The sequence below is a fragment of the Macaca fascicularis genome, chromosome 9 (assembly GCF_037993035.2).
Source record: "Macaca fascicularis isolate 582-1 chromosome 9, T2T-MFA8v1.1".
NCBI lineage: Eukaryota > Metazoa > Chordata > Mammalia > Primates > Cercopithecidae > Macaca > Macaca fascicularis.
In genome coordinates, this window is record NC_088383.1 from 138,442,564 (window position 1) to 138,463,417 (window position 20,854).

The 20,854-nt window shown below is 47.6% G+C and overlaps 1 protein-coding gene across 6 annotated transcripts in view; it reads left to right on the forward strand.

Annotated features, from left to right (window-relative positions):
- Positions 1–2,020: 2,020 nt before the first annotated feature.
- The window catches only part of MGMT (O-6-methylguanine-DNA methyltransferase), a 292,476-nt gene continuing 273,642 nt past the window's right edge, over positions 2,021–20,854 (forward strand). For 5 of the 6 annotated variants that reach the window (XM_065521612.2, XM_045361746.3, XM_045361747.3 and 2 more), the window contains exon 1: positions 2,021–2,105. Coding sequence is in view for 1 of the 6 variants with exons in the window: in XM_005566748.5 (XP_005566805.1) it covers positions 2,025–2,105 (81 nt within the window). In the remaining 5 variants the exon portion in view is untranslated. Of the gene's footprint in view, positions 2,245–20,854 lie in introns of all 6 variants that reach the window. The other variant, XM_045361748.3, reaches the window with a different exon arrangement.

Consider the following 20,854-nt stretch of genomic DNA (forward strand, 5'->3'; position numbering starts at 1 on the left):
CAGCACACTTGTTAGAATACTGGTCGGCACTCTGATTCCATTTCGGCATTGTTTTTCCTTTGGTTCTATTGGGATCCTGGTTCTAACTGGGTCCTGGTAGTAACAGGCTGTAAGCGGCCGGGTGTATAGCATCATTTCTCAGTAGTATGGTGTGGTGCTGGTGGTTTATTTTCCCTATGCACACATGGCCTAATATGGAAGGATAGTTTGTATACATGCACAGTACATGATCATAAGACTCCTTTACAGAGTATGAAACTGAGGATTAGAGAAGTCAGATGAGTTTCCCAAAGTCTTACAGAAGGCTGATAGAAAAAACCAGAGCCAAGGCCAAACATGTTTCATCTCTCCTTCCACATTAGTTGAAATGTGAATAGCTGCTTGGAACACAGTATTAAGAAGGATTCCGAGGCTGTGTCCAGGCTCAGTGGGGAAAAAGTGCCCTGATTTGACCATTATACTGTGTACTCAGGGCCTAGTTTATTTTCCACAACCAGCCATTTAAAACATGTCTCATCCAAGGCACGGTCCAGGGTGAGGAACCTCAGAGGATCAATGATGCAGCCTGTATTGTCACCGGGGCTCATCCCAAAGCAAATCCTGCTGAAGTTCTCCTCTGAACAACCCTTATCACTCATGCTAACATGTTGGATCCTGCAAGTCACAAATACGAAGGTATGAGCATTGGCCAAATCCCAGCTGGGAAGCTACACTGGGAAGGCGAAGACCCCTTTCCATTAAGATAACAGAACCTAGAAGGCCCATAGCATGGTGCCTTAGAGCATGTGGGCATCGGATGGGATCCTTGAAACTGCCAAGGGGTGTGTGACCTCTCCGAAGCCTCCAGGGATGATACTACTCCCTGGGGTGGTTATGCCAACCATGTTAGAGACAATGGTTTCCGTACCCATTGCCTGGGGCTGCCATAATAAAGTGCCACACACTGAGTGGCTTTAAACAACAGAAACCTATTGTCTCACACTTCCGGGGGCCAGAAGTTTGAAACCAAGGTGTGTTAGGACCCTGCTCCCTCCGAAGGCTCCAGGGAAGAGTCTATCCTCTTCGGCTTCTGGCGGCTTGCAGGTGCAGCCCTCCACTCCTCCTCCCCACGCGGCCTTCTGCCTATAAGGACACGAGTCCTACTGGATGAGGGGCCCACTAATTGATGGCTTCATTTTAACTTGTTACCTCTGTAAAGTCCCCATATCCAAGTATGGTCACACTGTGAGGTACTGGGAGTTAGGACTCCAACATAGCTTTTCTGGTGGACACAATTCAGCTCCTAATAATGTCCACACAACCCCAAGCAGGGCCTGGCACCCTGTGCGCTTTCTGCAGAGCGACTGAGTCAGGCCCTGGCCGTGTCTAGGCCATCGGTGACTGCAGCGCCTGGACGGGACCGCCCACCACAGGCCCTGGAGGCTGCCCCACGGCCCCCTGACAGGGTCTCTGCTGGTCTGAGGGTCCCTGACCCGGGAAGCGGCCTCAGGAGGGGAGAGACTCGCGCTCCGGGCTCAGTGTAGCCGCCCCGAGCAGGACTGGGATTCTCACTAAGCGGGCGCCGTCCTACGACCCCCGCGCGCCTTCAGGACCACTCGGGCACGTGGCAGGTCGCTTGCACGCCCGCGGACTATCCCTGTGACAGGAAAAGGTATGGGCTATTTGGCAAACTAAGGCACAGAACCTGAGGCGGAAGCTGGGAAGGCGCTGCCTGGTTTGTACCGGCCAAAGGGCCGGGGTGTCAGGCGCACAGAGTAGCTAGCGCTGCTGCAGGACCCGGGCCCGCGCGTCGGCATCCAGCGAGGCTGCGCAGAGTGGCTCAGGTCCGGCGCCGCCGCACTGGGCATGCGCCGACCCGGTCGGGCGGGAACACCCCGCCCCGCCCCGGCCCCCGCCCCCGCGCGCCCCGGCCCCGCCCCCGCGCGCTCTCTTGCTTTTCTCAGGTCCTCGGCTCCGCCCCGCTCTAGATCCCGCCCCATGCCGCCAGCCCCGCGCCCCCTCGGCCCCGCCCCCGCGCCCCGGATATGCTGGGACGGCCCGCGCCACTAGAACGCTTTGCGTGCCGGCGCCCGCAGGTCCTCGCGGTCCGCACCGTTTGCGACTTGGTGAGTGTCTGGGTCGCCTCGCTCCCGGCAGAGTTGCGGGGCTCTGCCTCGGGACGGCGGCAGTCTCGAGTGGTCCTGCAGGCGCCCTCACTCGGGTCTGGGGCCGCCCTGACAGCCACCTACCCCGGGCGAACTCCAGGTGCGCCCCAAGTGCCTCCAAAGTGTTGCCCAGCCTTCCCCCGGGCCTAGGGTTTCTGGACCAAGCTGCGCTGCAGTGACTGTGGCCTGGCGTGTGGCGGGGTTCGTGGCAGCCCCTGCCTTACCTCCGGGTGCCGGCTCCAGGCCCGGGCCCCGGGTTCTTCCTGCCCCTCCATGCTGCCAGCTTTCCCTCCGCCAGCTGCTCCGGGAAGCTTCCAGAAGCCCCTGCGCGGGCCTTGGCTTGCAGCAAGCCTTTAGCATACTTGGGCAGAGTCCCATATTTCCTTCCTGCTGGAGGCCAAGTTCTAGGGGCCTCCTCCTAACCATGGCTGGTGTTTGTGTACCTCACACCCTAATTGTATTCATCAATACCTGGGAGTAAGCAAGGCTCGCTGGAGAGCCACACACACTGGGCGCCGTAATTCCCACATTGGTGACAACACCGCAGAGGAGTTCTGAACTATGTATTTCGCACTCCTGGGTTCATCATCTCCTGAAATCTCAGGGTGGTGTTTGCTCTCAGTTGCCTCAGCTGGGTAGCTGGCTTTCTGTCCTGGAAAGCAGACTTTGTACATGTGTGTGCAACCTTTGCCTGCTGGGACCATCATCAGACTGAGGGAAGCGGCTTGGTCCGGAGAGGGGTCACCACAGCTGTTCTCAGTAGAATATTAAGCAGAGAGAGTTAAGCACAGAGAGCTGAGAATTAGACTGGTTATTTACATAGACATCCAAATATAAACCTATAGAGTATCTGTGAAGGCAGACTCTCCCGTCATCTGCCCCATCCCTGGGCAGGTGACTAGGAGATGGTTTTGTTATTTTCAGGGCCCACTCAGTGGCTAAAACACTCTGAGAGATGAACAGATTTTAAAAAAACGAAAGCTTAGCACACTTGGTGGGTGGGGCTGTGAAAACTTTGAAGGAAACCGCGTCAAGAGCCTGGCTGATTGTTAACAACACATTAACTCAGAGGGCCAGGATACTTGCTGGTACCCAGAGTGTGCCTGCAAGTAGCAGAGGAGAGCTGGCCTTACTCTGCCGCCTGTCGTATCTGTCTTCCTGGGCCCTCCCTCTCCTGTTAGAATTTGAATAGTGGGGTGGTATCTGCCACAGTCAGGGGCCTGGATGAAGTAGGCCTCCAGTACAGAGCTATACTCAGGTACTTTTCAATGTATATATTTTAATAATAATAAAAAATATCTGGGCCAGGCACGGTGGCTCACGCCTGTAATCCCAGCACTTTGGGAGGCTGTGGTGGGTGGATCACCCGAGGTCGGAAGTTGGAGACCAGCCTGACCAACATGGTGAAACCCCGTTTCTACTAAAAATACAAAAATTATCCAGGTGTGGTGGTGCGTGCCTGTAATCCCAGCTACTTGGGAGGCTGAGGCAGGAGAATTTCTTGAACCTGGGAGGTGGAGGTTGCAGTGAGCTGAGATTGCGCCATTGCACTCCAGCCTGGGCAACGAGAGTGAAACTCTGTCCCAAAGGAAAAAAAAATCTGTATCACAATAACGATTTAACTAATAGTATTAGGCACTACTTTAAAAAGGCTTTGCTGTTAGTAAGGTTGAAAGAAATAGAGCCCTAGGTAACATTGGGTAGCACTTTGTTCAGCTGCTCAGATTCTTGAAACTTGTTGAGGTCTTACGTTGATAACACCTGGGGCTTACCTTTCATTGTTTGGGTTTCCTTCCCAGGTGTCTCAATCAGGGCCTCCTCTCTTCTTTTGCAGGGAAGAAGGGGGCAGGAAGGCCTGAAAAAGAACTTGCCTTCCCCATTGCCCCCTTAGAGTTTGTTCCTCTCCAGTCTTCTTCCTACCCTTTCTTAGGACACCAAAGCCCTGACTCTTCTGGTATTTTATAATAAAATAAACTTACTAAATTGTCCTGTTTTGCAGAGGACATACGTTTAGGAGCCAGTGACTCAAACCTTCCGGTTGGTTTTTTTTTTTTTTTTTGGTGTTAATACCCTTTTCAATTTATAGTATATTCTTTTTGATAGAAAGAAAATGAAGGCAAAACTGAATTTTCTGCATTATCTTTTCCTTTAGCATTATTCTTTGTTTTTGCGCTTCATTCTGACCCCCTTCCCCAGCATAAAGTTCCTTGTTCAGATCCACTTGCCGTGAGGTTTTTGACTTCCCTTTGGGACTCTAGTTCCTCCAGGGGACACATTGAACCTCCCAGACCCTGAAGGGCCCTGTACTCATTTGGCTCTTGGGCTGCTGCTACAGTCCTTCCTGACTCTCTGTTTCCTGGGACAGGTAGCTTTTGATCCAGCTACTTTCTGGGCTCGGGTCTTACCACAGAATATTATTTTATTACTTTTAGAGACAAGGGCTTGCTCTGTCGCCCAGGCTGGAGTGCATAGCTCACTGCAGCCTCAAACTCCTGGGCTCAAGTGAACCTCCTGCTTTGACCTCCTGAGTAGCGGGGACTACAGGTGTGTGCCACCATGCCTGGCTAATATTTTTTTTTAAAGGCAGGGTCTCCCTATATTGCCTAGGGTGGTCTCGAACTCCTGGACTCAAGTGATCTTCCCTCCTAGACCTCCCAAAGTGCTGGGATTACAGGCATGAGCCACCGTGTCTGGCCCTGCAGGATATTATTTAAACCAGACCTGAAGGATTTAAAGTCAGAGACACATAAACCATAACCTGACCGTGGGGTGGTATGGTCTTTATATAGACACTCATGATGTACAAGCCAGCCCTACGCCCCACTCTTGGTTTGAAGTGAAAGGGTTTATCTGGGAGGGAGGAGGTTTGAGCTGTCCAGGAGGGCCGTTGGTTGGCATGAGGAGTTTGTGAACCTATGCTGTTAGCTCTGCAGGCCTGTCTTGGGCAGAGCTAAGTAGAAGTTGGAGACCTTGTGTTGTGGACCAAATGTTGCAAGATGTATGTTCTGTGGCTTTTCATTAACTGCTGCATGTCTGCTGGTTGGTGGAAATAGTCTGTTTTTTTTTTTTGACTTAAAAAAATTGACAGTACAGCTTATATAGGAGGGCTGCGTGGTTTGGGGAAAACTAATTAATGAATATAGTATGGAATGTAATGAATGAGTTCCTCCTTCATAGAGCTATTAAAGTGATTTACGAAAAGGAAGAAATCATTTTTTTGATTTTGTTGATCTTTGAAGTATTAGAGTGGCTTTGGCTGGTGTGGTTCACCTGTAAAGGGATCAAACACTGAGACCTGCCAAGGTGCTGGGTCCCGGCAGCGAAGCCAGTGGGCGGCAGCCTGCACGCCCGAAGCTCCTCCAGCTAAATAACTGAATAGGCCGCCCTGGGGGCTGCCCATGCAGATGCACTGAAGGGTGAAACTTGGTTTTGACCCCACAAGTTGTTTTCAGTTGAATCAGTGGCTTAACAGCAGAGCCGGGTTCTCCAAGGAGGCCTCATGTCCCCTTCACCCCCCACCGGAGGTAGCTGTTCTAAAACCAGTAAAAAATTCTACAAAAACATTTTCTTATGGTTGTTAAATTGGTCATAGTGTGCGTAACCACGAAAGGAATGGTGAGAGCGCGATAAATGGCTGGTGTGTTCACTCTCCTGCTCCTAAAAGTTTCTTGGTAGAGTAATTCTCTACCCGTGATGCTTGTGAAGTGGGCAAAGTCTCCCACCCAGCCCTGTCGCCCATTCCCAGAAGCCTGAGCTGGGGGACACCGAATGGATAGTCCACCAGCGGCGTGGCGTGTAAAAGCAGGCACTTGTTAAATCTATTTGTTTTTATTATAGGCATCGTTCTGCCAGTCACAGTGATGTGTTTATGGACAATTTTCTGCAAGCACAGCGCGGGTGGCAGTTTTTACCGACAAATTGAGTCATATGCATAGAGGTTTAGAAAACTTTTACCTTATTGACAGATCAGGCAATTCTGGCACAGGATGTTCAGAGATATTTAGGTGGGTAAAGAGAGTGAATGAATCTCAGGGCAGAGAAGGAGATGGGGCATTGTATGTTGAAATGTAATAATTGCTAGTTATTTATCATTTGTTTTTAAACTTTTAGCTACATTTTACTCCCCAACCAAGAGGACTCGGGTGGGCAGCCAGGGATGTCATGTTCAGGCGTCTCTCCTGCTTGTGTGGGGTAAGAGCCACCACCGGAATGCGGTTCCGGCAAGGCCTGACGAGTCACAGCCCCTCGAACCTGTTGCTCTCCGTAAAGTGGGGTCTTCACAAGCAACAGCGGCAGAGTGTTTCTCTGAGGGTGGCCTGGGCCCTCTGCATCAGAATTACTGTGGGTGCTGGCTAGAGAGGTCTCTCGATTACAGGGCCCCATGGCAGAACTACAGGATCAGAACCTAGGGATGCCAGGGGATTCTGGCAGACCCTAATGCTTGAGCACCTCTAGGGAAGTCCTTAGGATCCTCTGGGAAGTAGCACTGTCCAGCCCAGGCAAGCTCCGAGTCCCCGTTCCAGAAGGATCCATTGGCAGTTGGCATTGCTGCAGGTTGTCTGTGCATATGGGTCTGAGTACGGTTTTGTAACTCCTGAGAGATGTGAATCTCTTCAGATTGCAAACCCAACATGTTATCATAGCATTCGAATTTTCAGTTTTGTGGTTATGACCAGGTGCAGATGTTACCAAAACTTTAGCGTTAGTTTTAGCGTTAGTTTTACAAACAGATGTGAAGAATGGACAGCCATATCATATTTCACCCCCCCTTTCCTTTTGAGAGGGTTGTCTTGTTTTTATCCCCTGCTGGGTCAAAGCATTTTCCTGGTCTCAGGTGAGGGTTAACTTTCAGAGGCACAGCTGAATACATTTTGTGGAACAGAATTGAGCTTTTCTACAGAAAGTGCCAGAACCGTGTGTGGGAGTGATGCTGTTTCCTAGCTGGGTCACCCTGGGAAACTCTTAGCCCTCCAGGCACCTCCTCATCTATTGGGTGGGGATGATCATGCTTATTCTGTCTACCTGGGTAGTATAAGCACACGAGACAATAAATCCTTATTTTTTTTAAAGTAAAATTTCTACCCACTACATAGATAGAAATTTTAATTTGGAGCTGAGTCTCATGGAAGGATGAAACGAGAAGACGGTGAAGAACCATTTCGAGCCCCTGTTTTCCCCGAGTCCAGTCCGAATCTTTATTTTGCAGATCTGCACGCACCCAAGCCCTCACCGGGGGCGTGTGCATATGGTAGTCAGGAGCGCACCTTCTGGGAACAGACTGGCTTCCATTTGGACCTGGCTTCACGAGTTATAATCCTGTGCCCTTGAGCAGAGTTACTTAACCTTCCGAGGCCAGGTTTCTCCAAAAGTAGGGCCAGGGACAGTTCCCATCAGAAGGAGGCCTGGCCCTGCGGAGGCCTGAATGAAGGCGGCTGGTGTTTGTGGATACAGAGTGGCTCTGGTTTTGGTGGAGGCAGGACTGGAGGTCGGGGTCACTTGGCCACATTTGCCACCTCGGTGTGTCTGAGGTTCCAGAAGGTCGCAGAGCATGTCTGTGTGCAGGATAAGGTAGTTCCCTATTCATTTGCTAGGCCTCTGAAATCCTTTTATCTGTAAAGAGGCTACTGGCTCTGCCACCTGTTTCTGTCTTTTCACAGTAGACATTATCAAGGTGGCAGCGTTCTGAAGGTTCAGGTGTGCCATGTCAGCCTAGAGTGGGCAGGTGGGCTTCGTGTGTGCTCCTAGGGGCACTTGGCAGTTGCTGACAGCCCGAGACACTGTGTGGGAACCTTGACATTATTCGTCTGTTAAATTGAAAGAACTTCCCAAAGGACCAACACAGGATCCGACACGATGGCAGTGGCCAGGAACCAGCAGTGACACCAGCATGTGACAGTGTTTTCCCATGTGTGACGGCCGTTTAGACCACAGCAGTGAGGGGTAACGCCGGTCCGCTGGGTAAGCTTGGTCAAAAATGGGAAGTCTGCAGCATTTCGTGTGTTTGTGGAAATGGGCCTTATTTTTATTTGGGGTGTCTCTTTAATCTCCTGTCATAGTTCAGCTCACCCTGGTGGTGGTTCTGGGCGTGCTGCGCTTGTTGCCTTGTACAGACCAACTTAGGAAATGCTCACCGTCACCCCAGGAAGGAGAAGGCGCTGGGAGTGTCTTTGTGTTGCATATGAGGAACCCAGGACTTGGAGAGTTTGAGTGACTTGCACAGGCCTCCTGGGGTAGAGGTGGAGTTTTGTTTTCAACCCAGATTTATCTGATAACCAGGCACAGGCTCACAACCACTTGTGCCAGGCTGTCTTTGCAACGATGAACCTGAGAAACCTATTAGAAGTCCTTTAAGGGGCAAGACAGGGCATAACAGACACATACCTGTTTATGTAGCTAAAGTTTTCTGAACATCAGTGTGACCCCAAGTGTTGTCTTTAGCACTGTGGGAGAAACAACGTGCCCAAGTGTATTCCTGCTTGAAGGTGTTGGGGACCCTGCCAAGGCAGACAACCGTAGGCAAGGCTGGGTGTAGGGATGGCAAAGCTGTCCCTGCATGTGCCTTGTGCCTACCCCACACCCCACTAGAGAGTAGAGCAACCAGGGCAGTGGGGCCAGAGGAAAGATGGGAGGATGCAGAGGGCCAGCCATGTCCCGGGACCGTGCACATAGCTCACTGTGTCCCTGCAGGCCAGGGACCCATGCCTGATTCCCTCTGAAACATTTGTGGGACTGCGGCTACTGGTCAGGTTTCTCCAAGTGGCCCAAGGGCTGGGCATTTTGAGCAGAGCGGTGGGACTGTGGACGCGGATGCATCTGGGGACCTGGCCATAGTTCAGTTTGAGCAGGGTGTGGCAGGCATGTGGGGCTGGACAGGAAGGCAGAGCCAGTCGGTGGGGCCAGGGCCTAGGGAGCCCAAATGCTGCACTGGGTGAGGGGCCTTGGGAGCCTTGTGAGTGGGGAACACCAGCCTGTCAGCGCTTCCCAGAGAAGATCACAGGGCTGGCAGGGGGCTGATTGGGGCAGAGGAGGCAGGATGGTGGCAGTAGGCCTGGCAGGGCGAGGACAGTTTCAGGAGGTATAGCTGGGGTCAGCCCTGGTGGCTTCTGGTGAGAGCTGAGCAGGTGGGAGTCGGAGAGTGTGGTTATGAGGGACTGAGTTTAGAATCGCTTTTCTTATTGAGAGAGAGGAAAGCCTTGGTGTGTGTGCTTTTTATGTGAGGGAAACCAGATAAAGGATCTGCCTTTGGAAGGGTAAACAGGCCCCCCTCTGCCCTGCCTGGCTTCTGGGTTCTGAGGCGGGAGATTGCCCGACTGCAACCACGTTCAGGCGAGGATGGCAGCAGTGGACCCAGGCTCATTGCCATTGCTCCCACCCCAGCCTGTCCCTGTTAGGGGCAACCTGTACGTCCTGCAGGAGTCACGGAATTTTAAAAACCAAACCATCAGGTGTTAGAGGTACAGTCACATCAGAATGCAAATTAGAAATAGTGTGTACTGAGGCCGAGTTTCCTTAAACACCATGACATGACATGACATGTTTTGTGGGCTGGCGTGGCTGAGCATGCCTCTGGGCAGCAGAGATTGACGAGGGTGGCTGGGCTTCCTCCGGGCCCTGGGCTCGCAGCCTTGTCTTTGAGGGGCTCCCCGTGTGGTGGGGAGACCTGCTTGTCACACCCACACATTTTGTAGGTACTGGTGAGGGCTGGCTAGACCGAATGAGGTGAAGAGCTTGGCCTTTGTTGGGCTTGGTAAATGGTTGAAGAAGGCCCCTCCGAGGAGGTGGCTTTTGAGTGGAGATTGAACAGTGAGAGGTGGCAAGGTCTGGGGAGAAGGCTCCCAGGGGAGGAGTGAGAGCTACAGGTGCCTGAATGGCTGCAGATCGGTGTGTTGGAAGCACAGATGGGAAGTCCTGGAAGGAGGGTCACGGGGTGGGGTGGGGGCGTTGAGGCCACTGTTGCAGGCCTGGATTCACTCTGGGAGTGTTAAAAGCCAGAGTCTCAGCCTCCTGCAGTTGTCATCTAGTTAAAGTTGTGCCAGCAGGGCAGGGCTGTGTGTGTCTGGGTGACGGGGGATCAGATGAGAAAGTGTGTGCCACCCTCAGCCAGGTGTGTGAGAGGTGTGGGGCACGGCGGATGTAGTGGGTCTTGTTAGTAAGGCCTTTAACGCTCAAGTGGAAGTTCCTAGAATAATGGGCAAAGAAAAGGAATGATGTGTTTCTAAAAGTTACTGAATTTAGCTAGCTATCCCAAAAAAAGCCCATGTGTGCTATTCTTTATTGTGCAGAAAAATTCGTTTCTGTCACCATTGCGTTATCAACAGAATAAGCCGTCGAGTCAGATGGATGCTGTGGTTGTGCGGGGTGCGGGCCGCTCAGCACGCTCCCAGTGCCCCTGCAGGCCATCAGGCTCCAGCCCAGGCCAGCCTGAAAGGCAGGCGACGTGGGAAGGGAGGGGCTTCCCACCAGGACACAGGAGGTTCCTGAGGAGGCCGCTCCCATGGTGCCACTTCTGAAATAAGGAAGAACTGTTCTGTTCCTTAGAAGGAATGCACAGGTTCTGAAGTTAATGTTCTTAAAGTTTAACGTTATCCACCTTCTTGGCCACAGTTGACCACCCTGTAGTCGTCCTTGGCTCAGCAAGAGGACAGGCTCTTGGAGAGCCACAATCTGTGACCATATAGGGGACCAACCATTTGCCAGGAGGCAGGACTTTCCATGCTAAAACGGGGATGTCCCAGGCAAACGGGTGGGTGGTCCCTGCCTCCCTCAGCTCTCATTCCAGGGTCCTCCTGGGCGTCACTGCTGTCACTTGGCCACTAGCTTGCGTCCACCTGGGCCTTGAGGCAGAAGCAGTCATTTTATTTTATTTTTTTTGTCCTCCGGAAGCATGGGCTTGTAAGCCTTCCTGTTGTATTCTACCGTGAATGTAATTAGAACGTCTCCCAGAGCCTGGGTCACCTCCCATTAGCTGGACGTGGCCCCCGCTGTCCTTGTCGCATTTTTTGGATTGTTTGTCACTCCGGAAAGCCTTCGGGGTCATTGTTCTCACTTCCTCAGACATTTTTCTCTCCTGGGTGTGGGGATCTTTTGCTCATAAGACTTCCCTTCCTTGGGCCTGAGACGCTTCTCCCCCAGCTGTGAAGATCATGACAGTTGCAGCAGATAGCTTCTTGGAAAGGTGGAAGGCTCTGGTGTTGGCCAGGGAGAAGCAGCTCCATGGTCTCCAGGGGTGTCCTGGGTTCTCGGGAATCCCGCAGCTCCAGGGGGAACTGCTGTCCGGGGCAGTGCTGGTTCCATGGTCTGTTGGGGTTCCTGGGTGCTCACACTGCCCCGGCGTAGCGGGCCTGACTCAGGATGCTGGGACCATCGCCAGGCTGCTGGGAGTGGCCGGGTAGAGAGGTCAGCTCTGAGACCAAGGCCACGCTGGGGCTGCAGGGCTCGGCTGGAGGGGGTGCTGCCCTGTGTGTCCTGCCACAAGGCGTCGGGGACCCTCCCAACTCAGGGTGTCCTGCACGCCCACACCGCCTCCCTCTTCTATCTTTGAGGCACCTGGGAAGCTTCTGGACATGTTGAATCCACACCAGACTGAGTGGCGGGGTCTGCCACAGGAGTGGCTTAGTGAGGACCAGAAAGAGTTTTGAGCTGGGCACTGGCACAGACAGGGTGAGAGCTAGCCGCATGGTCCTCACAGCCTCCCTGCCTGTGGACCCCACTTGCAGGGCAGGCAAGTCTGCGGCCTCGTGGGACCCCGGCAGTGCTGGCCTCCTGCGTTTGGGCCTCTGCATCTGTGCTCTGCCCTGAGGTTGGGTGAGTGGGGGACCCGTGTCCCTCTCTTCCCAGAGCTGCCTCTGCTCTATCCTCAGGGAACCTCTTCTGACCTGACCCCCACCCAGATGTCCTCTACTGCCCTCTCTGAATCCTCCCCACTTTCATTTCTTCCAGAAGCTACTTCAGCCCCCATAATCTCTGCCTCTCTGGGGCCCTTCACACATTACTGTTTTCTACTTGGCTTATATTGTTTCCATCTCTTGATGGTGGAATGCTAGATTGGATGCTCTCCAAAGCCTGGTGTGTGGCTTCTACTTAATGGAAGGTCCAGCACAGCGTGCTGGGCACAGGGTGCTGCGGACTGAAGCATGTCCCCAAGATGCATAGGCTGAAGTCCTGACCTCCAGTTTGGCTGTATTTGGAGACAGGGCCTTTAGGAGGAAATTAAGGCTGACTGAGTCACAGGAATGGGATCCTACTCCACTAGGATTGGTGGCCTTAGCGGAGAAGGAGAAGATTGCTCCCTCCCACACCGTGTGAGGACACAGCAAGGAGGAGGCTGTCTGCAAGCCAGGAAAGGAGCCCTCACCGGAAACGGAATCAGCCAGGACCAGCAGCTCTCACTTGCCAGCCTCCAGAACCGTGAGAAAATAAATGTCTGTTGGTTAAGCCCCCAGTCTGGCGTTTTGTTATGGCAGTGCAGGCAAACCAATATATAGGTGAATTACAGACTAAAGTTGTTTCAGTGGCACAAAACTCATCAAGGGATTGTGTACGAAGTTGGAATTGGGAGCTGAGGATAACTTTGTCATCAGACAGTGCTCCAAAAAGTCACTGTTCTCAGGTTTAACTCTTGGCATCCCAAAAGATGTGAGTGTATCGTGGTAAAAGGCAAATAACAAACAGAAACCCAGATTTCATGACCAGAAACATCAGTGGTGGTGGGAACAGGATACAGCAGGCAAAACAGGAGACCCCAGAGGCCAGCAGGCCATGGAAAGGCCTGGTGCTGTCCTGGCCCTGGGTGGGCATGCTCTGGTAAGCGGTAGAGGAACCTTCACCCTGATGGGAAGGAGAGACCAGCTCAAATGCTGCAAGACTGAGTTTTTTAAACCAGTCTCTACAGGTTTATTGGGATTCTTTTTGTTGGTTGATTGATTTTTTTTTTTTTTCCCTCCAGATTGGTCAGTATACACACACTGATCTGGCCTGGTTCAAAGGACAGCATGTGGTCGTCTGGTTGGACACCAGCTACATCTCTCAGAACCTACTCTTTGCTGCTTTTCAGGCTAAGATAGCTCTCGGAGACTGTTTGGAGGTCTCTGTTGATTTAGAGACCAGCTTTCTTGCTGAAAGCCCCCTGGCCCACACCTCACCATACTGGCTTATGTGGCTGCTGATGGGGCGACATAGAAAAGGTAGATAGAAAAGGTTAAATTTACTTCTGTCTAACTCACCAATTCATGCCGTGGATGGTAGATCTGCAAAATATATAAAGTTCATAGGGATTTTATGATTGTTGCAAAGGAAACTCAAATTGTCAGCCTTTTACTGAAGGATCTTGCCATTCCTAAGCTCTGGCTATGCCCCCATTCTGGCTCGCTGTGACCCTTGCAGCACAGGCTGGCATTATGCCCCTGTCGTTGGGCTTTGGGGGGCCCAGCTGTGCAGGGAGTGGATGCAGGGTGAAGCCAGGGTCCTGGCTTAGGGCATGTGCTCTGCTTCCTGTAGTGCTCTTACTATTTAAAGTGCGGATTTGAATTATTCGTTATCTTTTATTTATTTATTTATTAGCACAGCTATGTTTGTCGTTCAATTCCATAGTGAGAGTCTCTAAGAATATGATTAACCTTGAGGGTCATCTTATAATGTAATTATTAATGATTGATTCTGTTTATCCTTGAAATCAATAGGAGAGGCATAATGGTTTGGTCTGTAGTTGGGCGTGATTTCTTACATTTCGTAAACACGGTTCTGTGACAGCAGTTGTATCAGTTTATTACCCAGAACATGTTTGATGAATCTGAAGTGTATGATGAGTTTTATGTAATTATTGTGATATGTAGTGTTCCTTACATGAGTTATGTTAATATGGCAAATAGTGTTAACATCTCCTGCCACTAATAGTTAGGGTGGGGACGTATAATAATTGATCTTCCTGGGAGTGCTGTAATGTAAAAACAATTCAGGCTGTTGGAAGTATATTTTACAAGTGTGCATTGGGCCTTGGGGATGTTATATTGAAAAACCCAATTGTACAGTTACCATGGGAACCCAATTAGAATAGATTGGTTGATTTTTTTTTTTTTGTCTTTCATCTTGACCAAAAATCTAATGTATTTTATTTTTATTTTATTTTTTTTTTTTGAGACGGAGTCTCGCTCTGTCGCCCAGGCTGGAGTGCAGTGGCGCAATCTCGGCTCACTGCAAGCTCCGCCTCCCGGGTTCACGCCATTCTCCTGCCTCAGCCTCCCGAGTAGCTGGGACTACAGGCGCCCACAACCGCGCCCGGCTAATTTTTTGTATTTTTAGTAGAGACGGGGTTTCACCGTGGTCTCGATCTCCTGACCTTGTGATCCGCCCGCCTCGGCCTCCCAAAGTGCTGGGATTACAGGCGTGAGCCACCGCGCCCGGCAAGCAATCTAATGTATTTTAAATGTTTTCATATGAAACTGTAGTCATATACTGACTTGCTATGCCAAACTGTTCTGCTCGTTTTTTTCCAACTTTAAGCTAAAATAGTGAAAAGTTCTCGAGTGGATCCTTATGAGAATGTCTCCCAGAGAGAATCAGTCACGTTTGGTGGAAAAGTTTGTGTGAGTGATGGTGGTAGAGTGGAGGTTGTGGAAAGCTTTTATGAGAAAAGGGAGAATGAGCATTTTCCTCCGAGGGCAGACAAGAACCCTCGCGTTCCTCCTTTGGTGGAGGACATGAGTGTGTTTCTCCATTCTCAGGTTTGTAGACGGTGAGATTAGGTCCCTAAATGGCCCTATCCGTGTTGTGGAGGGGTAGGGCTGGGGTTAGGGTGGGCTAGAGTGCTGGGGTGGGATCTGTGTTTGCCCTCCTTGCTGGGGGTCCTCACTTTGTTTGCTCTCAGAGCCTTTTTGCACACTTAAAACCTATGAGGGATCCCAAAGAGATTATGTGAGTTTTATATTAATACTTACCCCATTAGAAATTAGCAGTGAGAAATTTTAAAATATTAATTCATTTAGATAATAAGCCTATTAGCTTTTTGCATAAATAACATTTTAAAATAAAAAGTAGCTATATTTTCCATAAAAATCTATTAGGGAGGAATGTTATCAGTTTCCATTTTTTAAAACTTCATAATGCCTGGATGAATAGAAGACAGCTAGCTTCTCCTGCTTCCTTCAGTCTGTTGTGATATGTTGTTTGGGTTGAAGCACATCAAGAGAATCTGGCCTCACTCAGATAAGTAATTAAAAGGGAATAGTGTTTTAACAACTTTCTCAGATAATTGAGGATATTTTCCTTTGACGCTACATCAGGACTTGGCAAGTGGTAGTTTCCGGAGGGTTCATAGCCGTGTGCAATCTGAGCCCCCCTCTGTGAACTTTTTGTTCTCTATGATGTTAGAATCCACTGGTATGCCTTGCACTTTGAATGATTTCATAGTGTCTTTCATCGGCCCTGTGGAAAATGTTGCTTCATTGAGTTATACAGATCTTCCAAATATTGACGTTTCCTAATACAGTCCTAAAAATAATATTTGTTAGTATCACCACCTTTCTCCTTAGAAAAGGCATTTAGTAGTGGGAAGCCATGGTGGTGGGTACCAGTATTGTAACATTTTAATCATCACTTGAAGTTTCTGGCTGGGCACACTGGCTCATGACTGTAATTCCAGCACTTTGGGAGGCTGAGGTGGGAGGATCACTTGAGGCCAGGAGTTGGAGACCAGCCTGGGCAATATAGCAAGATCCCTATCTCTACAAAAACATTTTTTAAAAATGAAAGTTCCCCTTTTATCATCAGCAGCAGATACTGTCAGTTGTGTTCATTACAGGTACAGACTGTCCAATTTTGAGAAAACGTCCGCCAGATACGCAAGTCTGAATAACTGTTGTTTGTGAGTCATTCACACTAGTAAGGCTTTTGTTGTAAGATGAAGTTGGCAAGTTCAGCAGCAGTCTCTGCCACTTGTGGAGCCCTCCTGGTGGCAGCGTCATTCTGGTTTGTGGCAGAAGTGCTTTGCTGCGCTTCCCATTAGGTCACAGAATGTTTAAAAGGGTCAAGATTTAGTAAAGTTTGAATGCTTCATCAGGACATTCTGAAGTGAACCTGCCTGTTGCCCTGACCGTGTCTTCTTGCAAGAGTTTGGTGTCAATATCTTGGCCCTTGAGGAGGCATCCACAGTTTTCCCCACCGTGGCTTCTCTGTCGTCTTTCACCGTGCAGTGTGTGGTCAGCCGTAGTTTGTGCAGGTGCCCTTCAGCAGGTGGGGGATGTTTTACTCTTTTTTTTTTTTTTTTTTTAGACGGAGTCTCGCTCTGTCGCCCAGGCTGGAGTGCAGTGGCCGGATCTCAGCTCACTGCAAGCTCCGCCTCCCGGGTTTACGCCATTCTCCTGCCTCAGCCTCCCGAGTAGCTGGGACTACAGGCGCCCGCCACCTCACCCGGCTAGTTTTTTGTATTTTTTTTTAGTAGAGACGGGGTTTCACCGTGTTAGCCAGGATGGTCTTGATCTCCTGACCTCATGATCCTCCCGTCTCAGCCTCCCAAAGTGCTGGGATTACAGGCTTGAGCCACCGCACCCGGCCTGTTTTACTCTTTTCTGCAATGAATATGGTTTCATTGGTTTCCATGTCTTCAACCAGTTTTGTGTTCCTGGACAAGGGCCCACCTGGACTTGGTGAATTACTATTTTCATAGATTGCTGGATTTAACGTGCTGGTGCTGATGTGTTTGAGGATTTGTGTGTCTGTTCATGAGAGGTGTTGGCCAGCAGCATTCCTGGAGCGTCTGTCTGCCTTGTTAGGAGGGCATTCCTGCGCTAATAAAATGAGGCCTCTTCTATATTTTGGATTAGTTTGTGTACCATTAGCATTGTCTCTTCTTTAAATGCTTCATAGGATTTACCAGTGAAGCCATTTGTGTTTGAAGTTTTCTTTGTGAAAATAACATTAACTATGAATTCAGTTTTTTGTTTTTGTTTTTGTTTTTTTTGGTAGCTATAGGACCATTCAGGTCATTTCTTTCTTCTTGAGTGACTTTTTGGGATTTCGTGTTTGTCAAAGAATTTGACCATCTAATCTAAGTTTGTTGAATTTATTGGCCTAAAGTTATTTTTATATTCCTTTATTATCCTTTCAATGTCTGTGGGATTTTGAGTCATGTCGCTATTTTTATTCCTGATGTTGGTAATTTGCACGTTGTCCCCTTTTTTGCTAACTGGTCTGGCTAGAGGTTTATCTGTTTCTTTTCAGAGAACCAACTTTCGTTACTTGATTTTTCTCTTTTTTCCTGTCATACTGATTTCTGCTGTTTATTATTTCTTTCTTGTGCATACCTTTAGTTTAGTTTGCTTTCTTTTTTGTAGTTCTTAGGGTAGAGGCTTAGATCATTAGGTTTTCCTTTCTTCTTTTCTCATATAAACATTTAATGCTAACAGTTCTCTCTAAGCACTACTTGAGGTGTGCTCACAGGTAGACAGCAGTGTTTTCGTTTTGCTTCAGAGCAGCATGTTTCCCAATTTCCCTTGTGGTTTCTTCTTTAATGCATGGGTTATGTATTAGTACATCATTTAATTTCCAAGAATTTGGGGATTTAAAAAATATTGGGGTACTTTCCCAGTGTTTTTCTGTTATTGATCTATAGGTTAGTTACCTTGTAGTCAGAGGACATACCTTTTATGATTTTAATCCTCCTAGGTTTGTTGAGAGTTGTTTTACGGCCTGGAATATGGTCTACCTTGGTGAATGTTTGAAGAGTGTATACTCTGTGGTTCTTGGGTGGAGTGCTCTTTAAGTGTCAGTTGGGTAAGGTTTGTTGATAATGCTGTTCAAGTCTTCTACATCCTTATTGAATTTTGTTTCCCTGTTCTAAACATTATTAGGAGTATTGACATCTCCAGTTACAATTGGGGACTTGTGTATTACCCCTTTCAGTTGTATTGGTTCTTGGTTCATCTGTTCTAAGTGATTTCATTAGGTGCATACATGTTTAGAATTTTAACATCCTCATGGGGAGTTTAGAATTTTAACACCCTCATGGGGAATTAACCTTTACTGTTATGAAATGGCCTTCTCTAGTTTTGTTGTCATATTCCTTTTTTTGAAATTATTTGATATTAGGATAGCCACTCTAGCTTTCTTTTAATTAGTGTTTCTGTGGTAACTGTTTTTCCATTCTTTTATGTTTAACCTGTTCTTGTCATTACATTTAACGTGTGTTTCTTGTAGACAACACAGTTGGGTCTCTTGCTTTAAAAAATCTAATCTGACAATGTCTTTGTAAAATTGGAGTATTTAGACCATTTACATTTAATGTAATTATTAATATGGTTGGGTTTAAGTATACCATCTGACTATTCATTTGTCGTTCACTAATTTGTTGTTTTTGCCCTTCCTCCATCTTCCATAGCTTCTTTTCAATTATTTGGATATGTTTTTGAATGATTCCAATTTAACATTCTGTCTACACTATTGGCATATTAGCTATCTCTTTTCTTTTTTAGTGGTTGCTTTAGGATGTGTAATGTACATACTTAGCTTATGCTTATCATAGTCTGCATTCGTGTAATATAATACAACTTCATGTGCAGAATAAGTGCCTTAACAAAAGTATGCTTCAATTTCCCTCATCCCGTTTTTTGTTATATTATTGCTACATATGTAATACAGTCCAAAATATAGTGTTATTATTTTTATGTTGGGCAATCAGTTTTCTTTTAAAGATATTTTAAAAACCCATAATTTACATTTATTTGCATATTTACTGTTTCTTGAAATCCTCATTCCTTTGTGTAGATCCTAGTTTCCATTGGGTATCATTTTTTTTTTACACATGAAAAACTTGTACCATCATTTCTCAAGTGCAGATCTGCTGTATCTGAATTGTCATGTATTTGTTTTTGTTTTTTGAAAAAAGCCTTTGTCTCACCTGCATTCTAGAAAAAGTATGAATTCGAGGTTGACCTGTGTTTTTCCCTTTTAATACTTTAAAGATGTTGTTCCATTGTGTTCTGCCTTGCATAGTTTCTGATGATCAGTTTGCCGTCATTCTTAAATTTGTTCCTCTGTATGTAATCTGGCATTTTTGCCACCTCTGGCCACTTTGAGGTTTTCTCTTTGTCACTTGTTTTCAGCTGTTTGGGTATTTGTTTCTGTGTTTCTTCTGCTTGGATTTCTCTGAGCTTCTTGCATCTGTGAGAACAGGTTACATATCCCTTATCTGAAATGGTTGGGACCAGAAGTGTTTCTGATTTTGGATTTTTTTCAGATTTTGGAATATTTGCATATATATATATATAAAATGAGATATCTTGGGCATGTGACCCAAGTGTAAACATGGAATTCATTTTTTTTTCATATATACCTAATCCACATAGCCTGCAGGAAATTTTATGTAATATTTTAAATAATTTTATGCTTGTTACAAAGTTTTGACTGTATTTCAACTGAGACCTGTCTTATGAGGTCAGGTGTGGGATTTTCCACTTGTGGCTTTGTTGGTGCACAGGTTTTGGGTGTTGGAGCATTTTGAGTTAGGGGTGCTCAACCTTGTTTTACCTTATACAGATTTTTCATCAGATTTGAGGAAATGTCACTGAATATTTCTTCCGATATTTTTCCTGCCTCCCCTTTTCTGAGGCTCCAATTGCACATGTGCTGCTTAATACTGTCCTGCGTCTCCCTGAGCCCTGCTCATTTTCCTCTGTCTTTTTGTGTTTCTGTGCCTTGATAGTTTAAAAAATGTTATTTTCTTATTGTTGCTATGTTTTCCTTCTGCTGCATCTAATCTGTACATCATATCGATTGTATTTTTGACTTTAGATACTGCATTTTACATCTCTATATGCTCCATATGGGCCTTTTAAAATATCTTCTATTTCTCACATCACGTGCTGGTTTTCCTCTAGCTTCTCAAATATGGAGCATGTTTATAAGAACTGGTTTTATGTCCCAGTCCCCTTGTTTTACTCATCTCTACTTTTCTGGATATGGTTCTGTTGAATGATTTTTCTCCTGATAGTGGGTTATATTTCTCTGCTCCTTACGTGTGTGTGTGTTTTAAATGGGATCCTAGACGTGGAGAGTTTTGTTGGTGAGTGCTAGATTATGTTGTCTTTTAAAAAACAGTTTTGGACATTGTTCTGGTGCAGGTTCAGTTTCTTGAAATCATTTGCATCCTTTCAAGGCATGCTTTTTAAAAAAACGTTTTGTTAGGGCAGGTCCAGACCAGGTTTTAGTCCAGGGATAGTTTAGTCCTACTGTTTATGCAGTGTCTTTATTTTATAAGGGTATGTGTATGTGTGTATATGTATCCGTGTGTGTATTATATATATATATATTTATGTGTGTATTTTATATGTATTAAGTATATGTGTGTATTAAATATATGTATATTACGTGTGTGTGTATATATATATATACACACATATATATATACATATATATATATATATATATATATATATATATATATATATATGAAATAAGGCAGCTCTGAGGTCTTTACCTGATGAATGTTGTATTAGGACATCTTTCCACACTGGCTGGTGAGAACATGAAATATTCCCAGCTCCGTCTGTTCTCAGGAATTATTTGGGCTGCTACTTCTGGGGATCTTTCTTTGACCTCAGGGAGTTCCTTCTCAAGCAGTGTCTCAGTAGTCAGGCAGAGGCCACAGGGACTCTTCTGGAGATGTCTGGTGTGTTCTCTGAGTCGGCCCTTCCTCCCTGGTACTCCTCCCTGAAGATTCT